Source organism: Pongo abelii, chromosome 9, assembly GCF_028885655.2.
Source record: "Pongo abelii isolate AG06213 chromosome 9, NHGRI_mPonAbe1-v2.0_pri, whole genome shotgun sequence".
Classification (NCBI taxonomy): domain Eukaryota; kingdom Metazoa; phylum Chordata; class Mammalia; order Primates; family Hominidae; genus Pongo; species Pongo abelii.
The window spans coordinates 23,062,642-23,083,766 of record NC_071994.2 but is presented as its reverse complement, the minus strand read 5'-3'; the positions used below and the strand labels follow the sequence as shown (position 1 = coordinate 23,083,766).

The following is a 21,125-nucleotide window of genomic DNA, read 5'->3' as shown; positions in this document are numbered from 1 at the left end:
AGCCAGAGTTCAACAAATACTGCAGGCACATGTGGGAGACCAGGACATGCCTCCCCAAAACATGAAGGATTGTGCTAAAGACAAGCAGCAGCACATTCAGGAACGCTCTCTACCCTGGCCCTATTTGCCTAAAAGTAGGACATAGGTTTACAAAGACAAAAGGTATCCTGTCCCTCTGTCTCCCTAGGAGAACAAAGACAACTTTAGACCCCTATGGCCTGGAGATGGTACCAGAGGAATTTACATTAACAAGCTTGACTAACTGGCCTTTGTCTTTTTTTTTTGTTTTGCCTTCTCACAAGTTGATTCCTGGAGAGACTCAAAGTCCTATTTCTTTGTCTTGTAACTTAAAAAAATTACTGTTCTTTGTTGAAGATGCTATAAAAACTGGAATTCAAAGTCACCTCTTCCAGAACGACTCAAAAAATTCCCTCCGGATTTCTCATGTATAAATGAAATATACATGTCAGTAAATTTCTGTTTGTTTTTCTCTTGTTAATTTGTCTTTTGTAACAGGAGTCTCCCCCAACTAAGAACCTATGAGGGCTACAGAAAATCCCCTACAAATGAAAGGGGCAGAAATGACAAACTGCGATGAAAGGCCATAAGGATGCTCACACCCGAATCTAAAAAGCCCTTTGTGTGGGCCGCAGCCAAGCATACTTTGCCAAGAAATTTCTGTGGTTCTAACCTCCTTTGAAAACTGGAGAACCAAGGCCAGGAGGCAGAAGGAGGTGGCTGACCCGGCCCGGCGGCGGCCCAGCACGCGCAGGCCACCCAGAGTGGAGGTGGGAAACGGCGTTACGCCCCTTTCCCTTTTCCTGGTCCCGCGGCGCTACCTCGTGTGCCACCCTTAAAGCGTAGTCCCCGCCGAGAAGGCCCGCGCCTGAGTGGCGAAGGGACGAACTGCGCCCTGAACAGGCCGCGAAGCACGGCCCGGGGCGGACCGCCCTCACTCTCCTAGTCCAGGCGCGCTGAGCACAGGGCGGCGCTGTCCTCACCACCGCGTAAGTCGCCGCAGGGCGTTTCCGGGCGGAGGAAACCTACACGTGATGGGCGCCCACCAAGTGCCAGCACCGCCTCCTCCAGCTCCGCCAAGTAGGTGGGATCCACTACTTTGCAGAGGAGGAAGCCGTTCAGGCCTCCCTCTGTGCACTTTGCAGAAACCTCTGCCCTTCCATCTCGAATCCCTTGGCGCCGATCACACTTCCTCTGCCTGGAAACCTGGAGCCCTCTCTCGCGAGACGTCCTCCGTCCTGTAGAAGGCCGTTTCGGTTCTTCGTGCGCGGTAGCCGCCCCACTTGCGGGATTCCAAGGCCTCATCGGGTGCAGGTATCTGGCTGTGGATTCGCCGCCGTCCCGCTGGACGCCTGGAGGCTCGAACCCCGCCGCCCCCCGACCCCAGGCTTTGCACCCAGCCCGGCTTCCGCCCACTGTGCTGCCCTTCCTCGGACCTGGGCTGTCGGGAGAGCTGGAGGTGAGCGCTCTTGGGAGAGCCCAGCCAATTTAAAGAGTACCCCTGAGAAGACTTTGCGGAGGGAAATTTAACTGCGGGTACCCGCTGAGTTTCTGGTGCGCCCAGTGTATCAGAGCTTGTGTTGTGCATCAGGACTGGGAAAATTGGCAAGGAGTTACGCTATAATGACTCATATTTTATTGAACTTTGGTCATCAGCCAGGATTTGTTCTAAGTACTTTATTGTCACTAACATATATATTTATGCCTTCACGGCCACCCCGAGGTGGTTACTGTTATATCCACTGTGCAGATGAGGAAACTAAACTGGCTTAGAGAAGTGAAGGAGTTCACACCCGCGGGCAGGAGTAGACCACCCTCTCCTTGGTGTCCACACCTCGTTTCTTCAGGACTGAAGAGGCAGGCCCTGGAGCTCTGCCTGGGGTGCTTGCACTTGTGGAGGCTCCCATTCCTCCCTTCCCTCAGTTCCCACCCGCCATCTGCCTGAGAACACCACATAATCTCATCCTACCCTTTACACCACAAGACTCCCAGGCAATGCTCTGCTTTAACTCAGGAAATTTTAACCTGGCATTTGGTAATTGAGGTGAGCAAGGATGGAAAAAGAATGTTGATGACCCCTTAGGCTGGAGAGTGAAAAACTTTTGCAGAAGTAGAACACGCTAAAGCAGCAATTCATTAAAGTCACATCAATGTGGCAAGTGCAGTCCCTGGCACATACTAGGTCCTTAACAGATTTTTCTTGTTGAAGTCATTGCACATATGGTTACAGCTAAGGGACACAGGAAGTGATGAGTGCATAAACCTAAAGGAAGGGGCAGATAAGAGAAAGGGGACTCCCATGACTCCAACTCCTTTCTGATGCTTGGTGCTATGGAAATCCCTTGAGCAGTCCTGTGCATTTTGTATTTTTGCAGATGTTCACCCTTCCTCAAAAGGACTTCAGGGCTCCCACCACCTGTCTGGGCCCCACCTGCACGCAGGACCTGGGCAGTAGCCATGGGGATGATCTGGAAGGAGAATGCTCCAGAAAACTGGACCAGAAGCTGCCAGAGCTCTGTGGAGTGGGTGATCCTGCCACGATCTCCTCTGATACCTCCTACCTGTCCTCTAGAGGAAGAATGATTAAATGGTTCTGGGATTCAGCTGAGGAGGGCTACAGGACCTACCACATGGATGAATATGATGAGGACAAGAACCCCAGTGTGAGTGAAGCTCCCCTCCCACTGGGACCCAAGAGGGAACTGCAGGGTGGGGTACCCTACCTTGACCAATAAGGCAGCTTCCAGCCAGCTCTTATGAGGTTGGAGTTATGGTCCTCAGACCTCCAAGAGGGCTTCTGATATAGCTTAAAGAGGACCCAGTGTACTGCCTGGATCAGGAAATGGTCCATTTAGAATATAGGGGACCTTGATTTCTGAGGGAGGAATTCAAGAACCATATGATGTTCTATGGATTCTGACCCACGACCTGTCGACTATCCAACTTTAGAGCTAGGGCAGAACTAAGGTTCAGGTCACAACTGTTTTACTTACAGGTTGTGTGTTGCTGAGCTAGTTACTTAACTTCCTTGAATCTTATGTTATCTCTAAAATGAGATAATAAGGCCAAGCATGGTGGTTCATGCCTGTAATCCCAGCACTTTGGGAGGCTGAGGCAGAGGGAACACTTGAGGCCAGGAGTTTGAGACCAGCCTGGGCAACATAGCAGGACTCCATCACTACAAAAAAGTAAAAATAAAAAAATTAGCAGGGTGTGGTGGCATGCACCTGTGGTCCCAGCTACTGGGGAGGCTGAGGTGGAAGAACTGCTTGAACCTGGGAGGTTGAGACTAGTGAGCCAAGATCATGCCACTGCATTCTAGCCTGGGCAACGGCGTGAGACCCTATCTCAAAATAACAACAAACAAACAAAAATAAAATGGGATAATAATACCTGTTGTGTAGAAGAGTCAAGATTAAATGAGAGCAAGTATATGAAGTTTTTAGCACAGTGCTACTCAAAAAATGATAGCTGCTATTATTATTTTCTGTCCCAAATATAAGTTATTCTCATAATGCCTTCAGAAGTCAGAAAGCTGTTACAAATAACCCTTTAATAAACTTTATTTGTTGAGCATCTACCATGTAGATGTGAACAGAAACAAAGTTCTTATCCTCATACAGCTCATATTCTAGTTAGGGAGACAAACAGTGAATGAACAGAGAAAATACATATATACTATATGGTGGTAAGTACTATGGAGAAAAATAAACCAGAGAATGATGGGTGGGCTGGGGATGTTGCTATTTAGTAGAAGGAGGTCACAGAAGGCTATTTTAATAAGATGAACATTTGAGCAGAAACCTGGAAAAAGTGAGGGATTGTATCTATTGTTGCACAACAAATGACCTCAAATCTAGCAAGTTAAAACAACAGTTCACAATTTTTGGAGTTCAGGAATCCTGGTGGATGCCTCAGGCTCAAGATCTTTTTTTTTCTTTTTTTTTTTTTTGTGACGGAGTCTCGCTGTGACACCCATGGAGTGCAGTGGCATGATCTCGGATCACCGCAACCTCTGCCTTCTGGGTTCAAGCGATTCTGCCTCAGCTTCCTGAGTAGCTGGGATTACAGGCGTGTGCCGCCATGCCCAGCTAATTTTTTGTATTTTTAGTAGAGACAGGGTTTTGCCATGTTGGCCAGGTTGGTCTCGAACTCCTGACCTCAGATGATCCACCTGCCTCAGCCTCCCAAAGTGCTGGGATTACAGGCATGAGCCACCGTGCCCGACCAAGCCACTGTGCCCAGCCAAGCCACCACGCCCAGCCTCAAGATCTTTTGTGAAGGTGCCATGAAGCTGGGGCTGTGGTCTCATCTGAAAGGTTGACTTGGGGCCAAGGGATTGGGTGGGAGGCTCTACTTCCAATGACCCTCTTATGCTTATTGGCAGGCTTCAGTCCTTCTCCACATGGGCTTCTTCACAGAATTGCCTCATGGCGTGGTAGCTGGCTTCTCTCAGGACAAGTGATTCAAGAGAGAATGAGAGGTCATGGGTACCCCAGATGGAAGCCACAGACTCTTTATAACCTAACTTTGGAAGTGACATCCCATCACATCTGCCTATTCTGTTAATTAGAAGCACGTTGCTAGGCCCAGCCCATACTCAAGGGGTGTGCATACCAGTAGGCAGGGACCTTAGAGGCTGCCCTCACAGGGAGTAAGCCATGCAGTTATCTAGGGGAAGAGCATTCCCAGCAGAGCAAACAGCCAGTGCAAAGCCTCCAGGGTTGGATCGTGCTTGACGAGTTCAAGGGACAGCAGAGGGGCTACTGGAGCTGGAATAAAGCCCAAAACAAGATGGGCAGGCGATGGGGTCAGAAAGGTGATGGAGTGGTGGAGGTGATAGATCCTGTAGGGCCCCACAGAACCTGGTGAGCCTTCTGATTTTGGACAAAGTGGAATAGGAAGTATTCAAAGGAGGAGCAGTGTGGTCTGATTTTGGGTTTTGAAAGATGACTTGGACTGCTGTATAGAGATTTGACTTGGCAGGTAAGAGAGTGCACAGAGAGAGGGGAGGGAAGCTGTTGTAATAATATAGACAAGAAATGATGGTGGCTCATACCAGGGTCCCAGCAGTGGAGGGTGACATGGTTGGACTGTGCATGTGTTTTGAAGGTAGAGCTGCCAGTATGTGTGGACAGATTGGCTCTGTTTGGAGGAGCTTCCCAGCTTGCTTCCCAGGTCGTGAAGGAGCGCTGCCCTTTATTTTGTCATAGCCTGAGCTCATTCAGGTTTTACTTTTTCATCTTCCTTGCTTCACTCCCCCTGCAGTAACTCAGGGGTCAGCAGTTAGCTGTGCGTGAGACCTGCACCGAGTCTCCCTGGGGACTCTGTAAGGGAGAGCTTGGGTTATGCCTGCCTGCCTCTCCTATGACAATAAATGCCTGTGGGGTGGGGATCAAGGTATTGTGTGATGTTGCAGGGTCTCCTGGGGGAGTATTTGCACTGGCAAAGGAACCTCTTCTTGATCTACATCCACCTTTGCTTCTGTTCATGCCAGACTGCCAATATACCATCTCTATTCTTTCATTCCGTAAATGTGTATTGAGTTCCACTAAGCCCCTCGAGAGAAACAGTGGTGTCTTCAGCACACATCTATTTATCCTTCAGGGAGCTTACCCTCAGTAGGGGAGATACAGTGTGTACCTCAGTCCCTGTGACCTGGGGTGGAAACTGACCAGTTCTCTAAAGGGGACAGATCAAGAGCTATGGGGTCTAGAAGAATATATCCCTTCCAGGTGGGGTTATGGGGGGACTTCCTGGAGGACATGGCATTTGAACAGAGCTTTAGAAATGGGAAGATGGGATCAGGCAGCTGAGCAGAAGGCACACCTTGAGCAAAGGCAAGGAGGGGTGGTTGAAAGGGTGGGGTTGTAAGAGCTCCCACTTTGCTGCCTCCAAGGGCTCCTGGGGCCTTTCACTGGCACCTCCCTGCCATGCTAACTCTGTCTCTGTACCTCTCATCTCCAGGGCATCATTAACCTGGGCACCAGTGAGAACAAACTCTGCTTTGACCTGCTGTCCTGGCGGGTAAGTCCTAGGGCCCCTCTGGGGGGCATCACCAGCTCCAAAGAGCTGTCTTCCCTGGAACGCTTTCCCAACAGGAGCCTGCTGCTTGGCTCAGTGGCCCTGGCCTGGGAATCAGGAGACCCGGGTTCCAGGCCTACCTTGGGACAGTTTTCTCTGTGATCTTAGGTGAGTTACTTCCCCACTCTCGTCCTATTTCTTCATCTCTGTAGACTCTTATTTCACTCAGTCCCTCCTGCTGTGTTGGGTCCCCTGATCTCAGAGAGAAACACTCAGTGCTTTGTGGTGTAGGTATTTAGCAATTAGCTCTTCAGGGGGACAAAAAAAGCCCTGATGTGTAGCTTTGCCAATTTCCATAGTGTAAATACCCCCACCATGGCTGATTTCAAGCTCCTCATGTGATATCACTGCAGGCAGAGTTGGAAGAGAGCTGCACAGGCACACTTATGTAATATTTTCACCATATAGACATGTAGACAGAACTGACCTCAAAAGCATAGATAGTAAAATGTACTAGCACATCAGGAAGGAGTGATGTTTGAGTGCTTATCACCTTTGTTTGTAAGATAATTTATTTCATTGTCAGTTTATATTAATTTGCTTTTTAAAAGTGGCTGTTTTTAACAGAGCTTGCAACATTTCTGAAAATTTTATAATCCGATTTCTTGAGCTGGGGTGAGCCATCTTAGCAAACCACTGACAATGTCTAATAAATGTGTCTCCCAAGGCGGCAGTGGCAGAGTTTGGGTTTGTAGAGACAGCAATCCTTAACCCAAAGGAATGTATTTCCAAAGGTGAGAAATCTCAGCCCCAAGGGGAAGGGGTTATCGGGAATAGATTTTATTTATTTATTTATTTGAGATGGAGTCTCGCTCTGTTGCCCAGGCTGGAGTGTAGTGGCGTGATCTCAGCTCACTACAATCCCCTTCTCCCAGGTTCAAGCAATTCTTCTGCCACAGCCTCCTGAGTAGCTGGGATTACAGGCACACACCACCACGCCCAGCTAATTTTTGTATTTTTAGTAGAGACAGGGTTTCATGATTTTGGCCAGGCTGGTCTCAAACTCCTGACCTCATGATTTGCCCTCCTTGGCCTCTCAAAGTGCTGGGATTACAGGCGTGAGCCACTGCGCCTGGCCAGGGAATAGATTTTAAAGGCCTGTTTTACCTAAAGCCAGCTCCTCCTTCTAAGGCAGCTAAGCACTGAAGTAAAAGGTGAGCCACATATACCAATTTAAATTTTCTATTAAAAAATAAAAAGATGCCAGGTAAAAATTAATTTTAATAATATATTTTATTTAGCCCAATATATTCAAAATATGACCATTTTAGCATGTCATCAGTACAAAAATTATTAGTGATATATTTTACATACTTTTTTCCTACCAAGTTTTCAAAATCCAGTGTGTCTTAATTCAGGTGAACCACATTTCAAATGCTCATTAGCCACATGTGGCCAGTGGCTACCATGTTGGACAGTGTGGCTCTAAGGGAGGAAGGGAGAGAGGGCAAAGGCTGGACCCAGTTATGTAGAAGTGGCTGATTCCCTTTCTTCCTTTTGGCCCCAGTGCGTAAGGCCCCTGCATTGGCCCTTCTTTGACAAAGGACCTACAATACTAGGAGTTTCTAACCTAGCACTGGTCATGGAGTGGGTGGTCTAGAAACTGCTGTGTTTTTTAAAGTGTGAGGTCGAGCTGAGTTTAGAGGAAGACAGTGGCCTAAGTCCCTCTAGAAGTTGGAGCCAAGACTGAGGTTCTAGCTCTCAGTATCTTCTATCACCCCATGGAGATGCTGATCAGTGTGGTCTTCCGTTACTACTTTTGCAAATCCACCCCTCCAATTTTTTTAGGTGGCAGTGTTGTATAAAGAATGCCAGACTAGGAGTCAAAAATTTTGGGTTTTTGTCTCAGCTCTGCCACTTGCTAGCTCTGTGACCTTGGCTGAGTGACCTCACTTTTTTGGACCTCAGCTTCCTCACTTGCAACATGGGTATGAGAAAGCGGTCACTCTCTGCCCCTCTCACAGTTTCTCTGATGAGCACAACAAGTGTTCAGCTTTACCTGCCCTGTGCTGTGGATGCGGGTAGCAGTGCTGGCCCTCAGCCATGCTCTTCCCTCTCTGTCCCCAGCTGAGTCAGAGCGACATGCAGAGGGTGGAGCCATCCCTGCTGCAGTATGCTGACTGGAGGGGACATCTGTTGTAAGTAGTTGCCATAGGGTAAGTTTGTCCCCCTAGGGATGTGTGGCAACGTTGGGAGACATTTTTGGTTGTTACAACTGGGAAGTCAGGTGCTCCTGGCATTTGGTGTGTAGCGGTCAGGGACGCTGCTAAAGTTCTACAATGCACAGGACAGCCCCCACAACGAAGAATGACCTGGCCCCGAACATCAGTAGCGGCAGACTGAGGGCCTAGTCCTGGAGACCTGGCGACTATGGGGTCTCCTGCCAGTCCCACCTCAGCACAGGAGCTCTCTAATCTGGTTTCTGGGAACCTGGGTTTAAAGCATGGGGAGGGCCTTCAGGTGAGGAGTCTTTGTCCTTGCTTTGATGGTAGCTTTAGGGAAGCCAGAATTGCTGTTCGGGGAGCTGGCTGGGGCCTTTTCCTAATGCTAAGAGGGGAGGTGGTAAATAACACTAATAGCTTGTGCTTATTGAACACTTGCTTGTGGACGGTGTTCTAAGGGCTCAGCAGCTGAGCAGGACTTCATCCCAAGTCTGATTGTAAAGCATGTGTTCTTCTAGTGTAGTAATCAGGGTGGTGGGCCCTGGAGTCAGACCACTGGGCTTGAGTGTGGACTTTGCCTCTTACCAGCAAGTGACTTAATTCCTTTAAATCTTAGATTTTGTTTCTTTGCCTGTGCAATGGGAATAATAATAATAATGATAGTAGTAGCCACATCATAGGATTATTATGAAGAGTAAATAAAAATTTTCTAAATAACATTTGTATAAGGTAAATTCTCAAAAAATATGAGCGACAATAATGGTGCTAATAGTTATTGTTGTAGTAATAATGTTTATTAGTATAATTAGCTAGATCTCCATGGAGAGTGTTTCTGGCCAGAACACCCCAGACCCTCTGTCTACTGTCCCCAGTCCCTCTCCAAGCCTTTAACTTCCTTGGGGACCGTTTGGGGCATGCTTGCACTCTTAACTCCCAAAACACTTTGAAAAGCTTGGATCCACTGAGATCAGCCCCTGATATGGTTTGGCTGTGCCCCACCCAAATCTCATCTTGAATTATAGCTCCCATAATTCCCATGTGTCATAGGAGGGATCTGGAGGCAAGTAATTGAGTAACAGGGGCAGGTCTTTCCTGTGCTGTTCTGTTGATAGGGAATTAAGTCTCACGAGATCTGATGGTTTTACAGAGGGGACTTCAGTTTCCTGAGTTCAATTTTGATAATCCCTGAAGTCTCCTGATTAGGTGGGATGGGGTGTCCTCTGCAATGCATGTGGGTAGTGGGGAGGGGAAGGTGGGTGCTAAGGAGTGGAGACAGATACACCCACACCCCATCGTGGGAAATTAGGGAAGAGTGATGACAGCTGCCTGAGGATTCACCAGAGGAGCTTCGGGATGCACTATGGGTTGGGGACCATCTGGCAAGCACTGCCTATTTGTCTTATCTTCAGCCTCCGGGAGGAAGTGGCCAAGTTCCTGTCTTTCTACTGCAAGAGCCCAGTACCCCTTAGACCAGAGAATGTGAGTAGCCCCCTCCACTGCTCCTTCCTGTTCTCCTGCCTCCCCTCTCCATCTCTTTCTTTCTTTCTTCCTTTCTTCCTTTCTTTCTCCCTCTCTCTCTTTCTCTCCTTCCTTCCTTCCTTCCTGTTTTTTTTTTTTTTTTCAGAGAGACTCTTGCTCTGTCGCCCAGACTGGAATGTAGTGGTGCGATCTTGGCTTACTGCAACCTCTGCCTCTTGTGTTTAAGTGATTCTCCTGCCTCAGCCTCCCGAGTAGGTGGGATTACAGGCGTGCACCACCACGCCTGGCTAATTTTTGTATTTTTAGTAGAGATGGGATTTTACCATGTTGTTCAGGCTGGTCTCGAACTACTGACCTCAGGTGATCTGCCCGCCTTGGCCTCCCAAAGTGCTGGGATTACAGGCCTGAGCCACTGAGCCTGGCCTCCATTCCTCATCTTTTGGCTGGCCTGAGGGTAACCTGGGGTTGAGATCTGCCCTTCACATAGTTTTGATTTGTTTCAAAGTAGAATTAGGAATACCTTCTCCCTCCTCGATGTTTAGAGTTTGGGTATAATTTCCACCCCGTGTTGTTCTGTTTGCCTTCTGCCTCCACACCTTCAGGCGAGACCCTCTAAGTGACCAGCCCCCTCTTCCTGGCTCAGATGATCTGGAGCAGGGTCCACACGGATGAGCTTGGCTGTCAGTCTAGTGGCTTTGTTGTGACAGAGCCCCAGGTGGCACCAAGGCAGGGCCTGGTGCTCACTCTGTGCTGTCCTGGGAGGCTGCGGGTCCGTGCGCATTCCTGGAACTGGTTCATCTTCATCCCTTGGATATGTCGCCCTTAGGTGGTTGTCCTGAATGGTGGTGCCTCGCTCTTCTCTGCTCTGGCCACGGTGCTGTGTGAAGCCGGGGGTAAGTGAGCTCTGTGGCCTGCCCCGCACTGTGAGCCTCATTGTGCTTGCAGGGTTCCCAGTTTCCTGGCCTCAAGGGCTGCAATAGTATGCTTTCAGGCACAATAGAATATACTAGACTGCAGGGGGCTTGAATAAATGGCTTGACAAAGCACCCGGGGGCCAGCAGTTCCAGGGGAGGTTAGTGTGATGTCAGGGTCCTGGGCTTTCTCTCTGCCATGACATTGGCTGCTTCATGCTCATAAGGTGGCTGTTGCGTCCTCACGTGACAGTGTGTCTTAGAGCAGGAAGAAAGGGATGTGATCGTGCCGTGCCTGTCTCTTTTTTATCAGGAGATGGGGATGGGGATGCTGTTTCCCAGAAGAGACCCCATTCTATCTTCCTGACCAGAATTGGCTCATATACCTGTTTCCAAAATGGTCCCTGGCAAAGGGGACTAAGAAAATCAAGGTTGCCTTAAACCAGATGTGGTTTGTCCCCCAGGGACAGGGGAAGGCCCACTTTCCTTAGACATCTTGCTGGTCTTACCTGAAAAAACTAGTGCTCTCTTAGCATGGAAGGAAATTGGAATGGCTGTTGAGTGGGCAGCCAGCCAGCATTGCCTGCTGCAAAAGCCTGCTGTTTTAAGAATCAGTTGTGGTCAGGGGTTATTGGTTGCAAGGAAAAGAGACCTGTTCATGGTAACTTAATTAATAATGAGAATATTAATAACATTTATTGACCACGTACTGTGTTCCAGGGATTAGCCTAAGGCTTTATGCAGAGTATTTCATTTAATCCTCACAATACTTCAATAAGGTCGGTTCTATGGTTATCTCCATTTTACATATGAGGAGACTAAGACACAGGAGGTTAACTTGTCAAAGTCACACAAAGAGAGGTAGTAACCAGTATTTGAACCATGAAAGAGAGATTCATTGTAAGGATATAATAGGGAATTTCCTGCCCGTTCCAGAACAATCAATAACAGGAACCCTCTAAGCTTCAGTTTCCCCATCTATAAAGTTAGGATATAATAAATAGTACCTACTTCGGAGACTGATTGTCAGGAGCAAATGAGATAAAATAGAAACGAATGTTCAGTGCATTTCCCATCACATCGTAAATGCTTAGCAAATGTTAGCTGTTAATAATTAGAAAGGGGGCTGTGTTAGTCTGTTCTCATGCTACTAATAAAGACATACCTGAGACTGGGTAATTTATAAAGGAAGGAGGTTTAATGGATTCACAGTTCCACATGGCTGAGGAGGCCTCACAATCATGGTGGAAGGCGAATGAGGAGCAAAGTCACATCTTATATGGCAGCAGGCCCGAGAGGTGGTATAGGGGAACTCCCCTCTGTAAAACCATCAGATCTCGTGAGACTTAATTCCCTATCAACAGAACAGCACAGGAAAGACCTGCCCCTGTTACTCAATTACTTGCCTCCAGATCCCTCCTATGACACATGGGAATTATGGGAGCTATAATTCAAGATGAGATTTGGGTGGGGCACAGCCAAACCATATCGGGCTGATCTCAGTGGATCCAAGCTTTTCAAAGTGTTTTGGGAGTTAAGAGTGCAAGCATGCCCCAAACGGTCCCCAAGGAAGTTAAAGGCTTGGAGAGGGACTGGGGACAGTAGACAGAAGGTCTGGGGTGTTCTGGCCAGAAAGTGACAGGCCCTCGCCCATTCCTGCCCCCAGAGGCTTTCCTGATCCCCACCCCTTACTATGGCGCCATCACACAGCACATGTGTCTCTATGGCAACGTCCGGCTGGCCTATGTCTACCTGGACAGTGAGGTAAGAGTCTTGACTTCCCAGGTGGAACCTGGGCCTGCCTGTGGTCAAGAGTTTCCTGAGTCTGAATTTGAGGGTGGTCCATGCTGAGGGCTCTGGGGTTGTGATGAGTAGGGAATGGAGCCTTCTGTTGCCACATGGCTGCCTGTGCCTGGGTTCCCCGGTGGCTCCAAAGTTCCAGTCTCTGAGATCCCTGGGGTTGATGTAGAAGCCAAGAGCCAGACCTAGAAACAGCGAGGTAGGAACAGAGCAGGGCAGATCTAAGCATGACACCTGAGAGTGTTGAGGGGGTCCCTGATGTGATGGGGTGGGGGTGGATGGCAGTAAGAGGGAGGGGACCCCACCTGCTTTTCCAGAGACTCTTCTGAGGAGGCTGGGGATTACAGGGGAGGAGAGGTCTGAGAGTTCATGTGTGTTTTGCGGGGCAGTGGTCACTGAATGTGGCTGGTGGCTCTAATGGGTCTTTTTCAGGTCACTGGGCTAGACACACGCCCCTTCCAGCTCACAGTGGAGAAGCTGGAGATGGCCCTGCGAGAAGCTCACTCCGAGGTCTGGGGATCAAATCAAACCCAAGGCTGGGTGTGGGTGGGTCGGAGCAGGGCCTGGACCCTCTTCTTATGGCTAATCTCCTCCCGGGAATAGGGTTGGTACCCGGTGATGGGGACAGACAGGTAGGGTGGTAGCACAGAATTATTCTGGGAGTTAGGCAGAACCCTGCCCAGGGAGGGTCTTCCCTTTCAAAACAGACTCTCAGACCTCAGTTCACAGAGAATCAACCAGGGAGCGTCACTAAAGATACCCCCATCCCTGATCCATCTGATTATAATTCAGTGGGTCAAGTGTGGAGTGTAGGAGTCTGTGGTTTAACAAGTCTCCCTGGTAGTTTGAGGGGGCAGTCTTGCTCACTGTGAGGGGACCTGAGGACTCCCAAAGAAGAGCAGAGACCAGTATTCCAGTGGTTCCTTTCCAGCCTACTTTTCAAAAATCTACTTAATTTTTTTTACTTCAGTCATGAAAGCTATACATGCTCACTGTAGGAATTTTGAAAGTGCAAAAGGCCCACCCAAGATTCTACCAACAAAGATAACCTACTGGCATTTGGGCATATTTCTGGGCCTTGTCCTTTGCTTTTATCTGATGCTGCAGATGTAATTCTGTGTTCCACTTGTTTGCTTCATGTTGTGTTATGAACATGTCCCCCTCAAATCTCCCTGGGAGCCTTCCAGTGATCAGCCCCCTTTGACTGTGTGGCTCTGGCCTTGGGGAAGAGCTGAGGGTCTCCTGCCCTAACGGATGGTTTCAGGGTATAAAGGTCAAAGGCCTCATCCTCATCAACCCCCAGAACCCTCTGGGTGACATCTACTCCCTGGAAGAGCTGCAGGAGTACCTGGTATTTGCCAAGAGGTGAGGCACCCCACACTCACCCCAACAGAGCATCTGGGCAGCCTGGGGTTCCAATGTGCGTTTGGTGCAGGTGTTTCTACTCTCTTCACCCCACTGTGGGCTGCTACTTGCTTGGGCCCTCCCGTGGCAGTGGAGTGGGGAAGCAGGGATTTGTGGGATGCCATTCCTCTTTCTCTTTGGCTCTTTATAACAATAGCTATCAATTATCGTACACTCTAGGGGCCAGGCACCATGCTTAGCGCTTTATGTGCCTCATGCAATCCTCACAACAACCCTGATGCTGTTATCACATCCAGCTCACTGAGCCTTAGAGTGGTTAAGTGAGGGGTGGAGCCAGACTTGAACCTGCGTCTCTCTGACTCGAGCCCTTGTGCATGACCCTGCCCCTCCATGGAGGTGCCCGGGAGCTCCTTTTCTCCCCTACAGTGCTTCAAAAGCTCCTCTGTCACCGGCTCTGTATGTGTGGCTTTCTGTTTGAAAAAAACAGACGAAAGAATGGTGTTCTTTGAAAAACAAGTTTGGTAACCCTGGGCTAGACTCCGGCCCCTCTGGATTTCTGATGTATTGCCTCCCCACCCTGTGGGACGCATTTGCCCTACACACTAAGTCTCTCCTCCTCACCCCTGCCTCACTCCAGGCACAGGCTGCATGTGATTGTGGATGAGGTCTACATGCTGTCCGTGTTTGAGGAGTCTGTTGGGTACCACAGTGTCCTAAGCCTGGAAAGGTGAGGCTCCCTGACACAGCTAACTCCCCCAGCCCCTATTATCCCACAGAGCCCTGGCCACTTTCTGGCTCAGCCCACAGGGCATGGCCTGCCCAGAGCAATTCCATTTCCACCCAGCTGGTCCCACTGGTCCTCAGATCTCCTAATGAGAAGCAGGGAGGGTTGGGCTAGATTAGTGATTTTCAAGTTATTCTGTGGAATTTCTGAGAACTCCAAGAAGAGGTCTCAGGATCCCTTAAGTTAGGGCTGAGTGGATGGGAAATTGGCCTCTTTGCTGTTTCCTTTGCCTCCAGAGTCGCTCCAGTTTTATTCATTCATTCATTTACTCATTCATGCTCTCATTCACTCAGCACCTCTGGAGCCCCTTACGTGTGCCAAACACTGCTGGATATTTAAATGTTGGGCTTTTTCATTAGGTTTACTGTGAGCAAAGCATTTGTGGCCAAAATACCTTTGGGAACACTTGGAGCAGATCATCCTCAAGGCACACTGGCCCATGCATGTAATCCCAGCACTTTGGGAGGCCAAGGTGGGAGGATTGCACGAGCCCAGGAGTTTGAGACCGTCCTGGGCAACACAGTGAGACTCTGTTTCTACGGGAAAGAAAAAGAAAGTGGGGACCAGATCATGTGTGCAGTCTGTGAATCTCACCTTCAGGGGTTCTAACAGTTCCTGCTGTTTGTTCAGAACCTTCAGCCCTGCCAAGTCCTTTCCATTAGCCTTCTCTTCTTCTCCTCACAAAGCCTGGAGGAGTTGATGGAGCATGGATTGTGACTCTCATCTATTTTTTGGATTAGGAAACTGAGGCACAGAAAAAAGTGATTGTCCATGATCCTTGGTTAGTCATTAAAAAAAAATTATTGAGCATTGATTTCATGGCAGGCACTGTGCTAAGTGCTGGAGATACAACAGTGAACAAGAAAGACATAGACCCTTCCTGTGTGGAACTTTGATTTCTAGCCAGAAAAACCATTTTAGCAGCTAAATGCACATCCAGCCATTGGATTATGGCCATCATGAATGCTAAAAGGGAGAGTCCAGGGAGCTGTGAGAGGATCTGTTTAGGGTACCTGATTGGCCTGGTCCCAGGGGGAGTGGTTAGGGAAAGTCTCTTTGATGAGTGACATTTGAGCTAGGCTCTAGATCATGGCTGTGTTCTGATTAAACTTTATTTACAAAAAACAGGCAGCAGGCTAGGTTTGGCCCGCGGGCTGTCATTTGCTAACCCCTGCTCTAAAGGATGCATGGGAATGGGTGGTTCAAAGACATGAAACCAGGGCTTGTCCCGGAACCAAAACTAGATTCAACCACCCATCTCTTCATTTGTTCAACCAAACACATGTGGGTTCCCATAGTTCTGTGTTGCCTCTGTTCCCATGCTGTGCTCTCTGCAGGCTGCCTGACCCCCAGAGGACCCATGTGATGTGGGCAACCAGCAAGGTGAGTTCCTGGCAGGCCTTGGGGGTGTCAGGAGGGTGGGAGGGCAGAGAGGTGGGTGGAACCAGCTTCCTCTATGGAGGGCTGGCCACTGCCTAGGGTGCTTCTTCCTGCAGGACTTCGGGATGTCTGGGCTCCGCTTTGGCACGCTGTACACAGAAAACCAGGATGTGGCCACTGCCGTGGCTTCCCTCTGCCGCTACCATGGCCTCAGTGGCTTGGTCCAGTACCAGATGGCACAGCTGCTCCGGGACCGTGGTGACTGCCTGGGCCTGGTGACTGAAAATGGGAGGAGGGTTGGAGGCAGCCTGGGAACAGCCAGGAATCATAGATACTTCTCCTATGAGAATAATTTAGGGTAGGGTTTGAGAGTGCCAGCTCTGAGCCCCGACTAGGTCCATACCCTGTTTGGTCACTTCCTGGCCATGTGGCACTTTGCTTCACCTCTTTATCTGTATGAGCCTCAGTTTCCTCGTCTGTAAAACAGGGATCATAATGGTACCTGTCCTGTAACAGGTTAGTATGATTTGTAGTTCAATTAGAATAGTGCCTGGCATATAATAGGCACTTAATTAATGTGAATTCATTATGATTAGCTGTGAGCACCTAAAAAACAGAGCAGGGTCGAGCATGGAGGTTCATGCCTGTAATTTCAGCACTTTGGGAGGCTGAGGTGGGAGGATCACTTGAACCTGTGAGGTTGAGGCTACAGTGAGCCTTCATCATACCACTACACTCCAGCTCAGGTGACAGAGTAAGACCCTGTCTTTAACAACAACAAAAAACAGCAGAAGCTTCTAAGGAAAATTGTTTTAAAGGAAGTATCTCTCTTGCTGTGAATCTATTATGTTCCTAGATTCAAACAGTGAGTTTAAATAGCAAAGGTTACCTTTAAATGCCACCATTTACTGAGCCTAGCAAATGCACCTGCTGTATCATCTCATTCTCTCCAGAATCCTAGGAAGCAAGAATTCTTATATTTTCCATATTATTTTATAGATGAGGAAAATGAGGACCAGATACTACCCCACTCACTATAGTAGCTAAAAGTTTTAAAAATAGTGACAACATCAAGTGTTGACAAAGATAAGAAGCAGCTGGAAGTCTCATACACTGCTGGTAGGAGTGTAAGTAGTTCAGCCACTTTGGAAAAGAATTCAGCAGTTTCTTACAAAGTTAAACATACGCTTGCCAAGTGATTCAACAATCCTACTTCTAGATATTGACCTTGATGGTCACCCAAAAATCTCTGCTTTATTCATTGTCACCCATAACTGCTGCTTTATTTATAATCACCCATAACTGGAAACAACCGAAATGTCCTTCCACAGATGTGTGGATGCACAAACTGTGGCCCATCACTCAATGGAACACTACTCTGCAATAAAATCCGTGGCAGTATGGGATAATTTCAAAGGAATCCTGCTGAGTGAAAGCAGCTAGCCTCAAAAGATTACATGCTGTATAATTCCAATTCGATGACATTCTGGAAAAGGCAAAACTGTAGTGATGGAGAACAGATCTGTGCTTGCAGGGAAGGGGCTGATGTGACTATAAACATTATCAGGTGTTCTTTAGGATGGTGGAACTGTTCACAATCCTGACTATGGTGGTGGTTACATAAATGTACACATGTATTAGAATTCATAGAACTGTATGACAACAACAAAAAGTCAGTACAAACAATGAGGATCAGAGAGGTGAAGTTGCCCAAGGACCCACCCCTTGTCGTTGGCCACACTGGGATCTGAACCTTGGTCTGTGGGACTACAAAGCGTCACTCTGGAACTTTAGAACTAGATAAACATTGGGTTCGATTCTTTATCCTGGGGGACTTTGCGCTGAGGGGGTGTGGGACCTGGAGCTGTCAGGGCTGAGTGTCTGGGTTTAAGGTGCTTTACATTGAACACTGAATTTCCATCCCTTTTTGACCTCCCCTTCATAATCCTCCCCACCACAGCAGCCAGCTAGAGGAGGGACTCAACAGCATCCTGGCAGCTTGTGGCCTTTTTCTTTACAGCCTTTAGACTAGTGGGACCAAGTAGAAGTTTGATGGGAGATTGATCTTCTGGCCTCTCTTTCACCCAAACAGACTGGATCAACCAGGTGTACCTGCCGGAAAACCATGCCCGGCTCAAGGCTGCCCACACCTATGTCTCAGAAGAGCTCAGGGCGTTGGGGATCCCCTTCTTGAGTCGTGGGGCTGGCTTCTTCATCTGGGTTGACTTGAGAAAGGTAATGCTGGTGGAGATGCGGGCTGGGAGGGAGTTTCAGGTCTCCCTCCAGCAGGTGAGGGGCAGTTGGGTGAGGGGTCTCAGCTATGTCCTGAGCCCCTTCCACCCTCTCAGTACCTGCCCAAGGGCACCTTTGAGGAGGAAATGCTGCTCTGGCGCCGCTTTTTGGACAACAAGGTGCTGCTGTCCTTTGGCAAGGCCTTCGAGTGTAAAGAGCCTGGTTGGTTTCGCTTTGTCTTCTCAGACCAGGCCCACCGGCTTTGCCTGGGTGAGCAGCCTGCCTTTCCAGCCCAGTCCTAACTGCAGCCTTCACTCTGACCTCTGCTTGTTTGTCCCTACCTACCTGGCCATCAGTGCCAACTGGCCCCTCACTTCCCCTTCCCAGGGATGCAGAGGGTCCGGCAGGTGCTTGCAGGCAAATCCCAAGTGGCAGAAGACCCCCGTCCCTCTCAGAGCCAGGAGCCAAGTGACCAACACAGGTGAGCTGGTCATTGTCTCGTGGCCGGAGGGCCCAGCAGCCACTGTGGACCTGGGGCGTTCTGGGGCTGCAGAAGACTGACTGTGGATGTGCCATTTGCCAGGAAGGTATCTAACTTGGCTTTGTGCCTGAAGAACTGTTTCTTGTCTTTTGCTGTAGCAGTGGGAAACACCTTAAGCTGTGGTTCAGCCTGGGCCCTCCCTCTCTCCTATTAAACAAAACTAGGAGAGTCCATATGTCTCCATTGTGAGTTATTTAGAATGGAGGAGTCGTGACTGCTTCTAACCAGAGCCTCAGCCCCCCTGAGGATGTGAAAAGAAAACAAACAACTTGTACCTTCTTTCTGATATCACCGTCATTCCTCTTTCTTTGTCACCAAGGAAACGAGTCAAAGGAACAGCACATACAGGAGAGTTTGCAGAAAAATAAAAAAAAAGTGATAAATTTCGAACTCCGAGGAGAATGGAATGAATGTTGTTTGTTCAGATTGTTCTCCCCACACTTAAGACAGTTGGACTCAACAGCACACTGGGATCGTGGGACCGTCTTCTGATTGGGACGAGGTGAACAGGACTCTATGGTGGAAGTCAGGAGAGGCATCTTTATGGGAGCTGAAGTGGTCCCTCAATCTCCAGGAAGCTCCTTCTCCCTCTCCCTTTGAAAGAGCTGCCTTCACTGATGTCCCCAAAGCAGAGTGACCTAGTGATGGTTGTTGGGGGAAGATTTGGGGCTGGAACCCTGAACTGAGGCTGCTATGAGGCCAAGCTAACCAAGGCTGGCTTTTCTACTGTAAGGATGCAGATGAGGGCCGCCTACCCCATTTTCAGGGGTGCGTTAATTCAGAGGCTAAATGAGCTTCTAGATCTGACCATAAAGCTGTGTGCTGAGGAGCCTTCCCAGGTGCTGATACTCCTGCTTGGAAGCCGATGCTTTCCTTCTTTCTGTTTTTTTTTGAGATGGAGTCTCACTTTGTCGCCCAGGCTGGAGCAGTGGCGCAATCTCGGCTCACTGCAACCTCCACCTCCTGGGTTCAAGTGATTCTCCTGCTTCCGCCTCCCGAGTAGCTGGGATTACAGGTGCCCGCCACCAAGCCCAGCTGATTTTTGTATTTTTAGTAGAGATGGGATTTTGCCATGTTGGCCAGGCTGGTCTTGAACTCCTGACCTCAGGTGATCCACCCGCCTTGGCCTCCTGAAGTGTTGGAATTACAGGCGTGAGCCACCACGCCTGGCCCAAGACTTCTTTTTGAGATCACTTTTCTTTTGCCTGGAGTATAGCACTTCAGTGTCCTTTGGTGAGGGTCTGCTGATGATGAACCCTCAGTTTCTGCTTGTCTGTATTTTGCTGTTTTTATTTTATTTTATTTTATTTTTTATTCTATTCTATTCTATTTATTTTATTTTATTTATGTTATTTTATGTTATTTTATTTTATATCATTTTATTTTATTTTATGTTATTTTATTGAGACAGAGTCTCACTCTGTTGCTCAGGCTGGAGTGCAATGGTGTGATCTTTGTTCACTGCAACCTCCGCCTCACATGTTCAAGTGATTCTCGTGCCTCAGCCTCCCAAGTAGCTGGAATTACAGGCATGGGCCACCACACCTAGCTAATTTGCATTTTTAGTAGAGACAGGGTTTCACCATGTTGGCCAGGCTGGTCTCGGAACTCCTGACCTCAAGTGATCCACCTGCCTTGGCCTCCCAAAGTGCTGGGATTACGGGCATGAGCTGCCTCACCTGGCCTGCTCTATTTTTGAAAGAATTTCACTGGGTATAGGATTCCAGGTTAATAGTTATTTTCTGACTTCCATTGTCCCTGTCAAGTAGTCAGCTGTCAGTCTGTGGCTTCTTCAAAGGTGATCTGTTTCCTCTGTCTCAACGCCTTTAAAACATACTCTGATCATTGATGTCATACAGTGTTACTATTATATATCTCGATGGTTTCTTTTTACTGATCTTATTTTGGGTATTGAGATTCTTGCATCTGTGGATTCTTTCAGCAGCTCTGGAAAGTTCTCATCAAATATTTCTTCTGCCTCATTCTCCCTCTTCTCTCCCTCTGGAATTCCTATTAAATATATGATATAGATCAACTTGCTCTGTCTTCATGTCTCCTAATCTCTTTTTCATATTTTCTTTCTCATCTTTCTGTGCTACATTCAGGGTAATTTGTTTTGATCTATTTTTCAGTTTAATAATTCTTTCTTTAGCTGGATCTAATCTGCTTTAATCTATTTGAGTTTTAAATTTAAGCAAATATATTTTTATTAGTAGAAGTTCTAAAAGTTATTCTTTATACCTTAAGCTTGTTTTTAATTTTTAAGATATAATAAGCATAATAATAATAATAATTTTATTTTTTGAGACAGAGTCTCACTCTGTCACCCAGGCTGGAGTGCTGGAGTGCAGTGGCATGATCTCAGCTCA

The 21,125-nt window shown here is 48.3% G+C and overlaps 1 protein-coding gene across 13 annotated transcripts; it reads left to right on the top strand.

Moving 5' to 3' along the window:
* Positions 1 to 726: 726 nt before the first annotated feature.
* Positions 727 to 20,053, top strand: ACCS (1-aminocyclopropane-1-carboxylate synthase homolog (inactive)). Of its 13 annotated transcripts, none has more exons than XM_054524461.1 (16): positions 993 to 1,477; positions 2,394 to 2,681; positions 5,986 to 6,045; positions 8,170 to 8,240; positions 9,674 to 9,743; positions 10,570 to 10,636; positions 12,321 to 12,418; positions 12,887 to 12,964; positions 13,719 to 13,819; positions 14,457 to 14,546; positions 15,941 to 15,986; positions 16,100 to 16,241; positions 18,076 to 18,218; positions 18,332 to 18,485; positions 18,603 to 18,696; positions 19,076 to 19,158. In XM_054524461.1, exons 2-16 carry the CDS (start codon positions 2,394 to 2,396, stop codon positions 19,122 to 19,124), a joined length of 1,551 nt encoding a protein of 516 aa, XP_054380436.1. In that variant the 5' UTR covers positions 993 to 1,477; the 3' UTR covers positions 19,125 to 19,158. The 13 variants fall into 13 exon arrangements, with proteins under 13 accessions (XP_002821898.3, XP_009244718.3, XP_054380436.1 ...); XM_054524459.1 differs by having other exon boundaries at positions 18,855 to 19,158; XM_054524460.2 differs by lacking the exon at positions 993 to 1,477 and adding an exon at positions 1,498 to 2,062 and having other exon boundaries at positions 18,855 to 19,158.
* Positions 20,054 to 21,125: the final 1,072 nt, after the last annotated feature.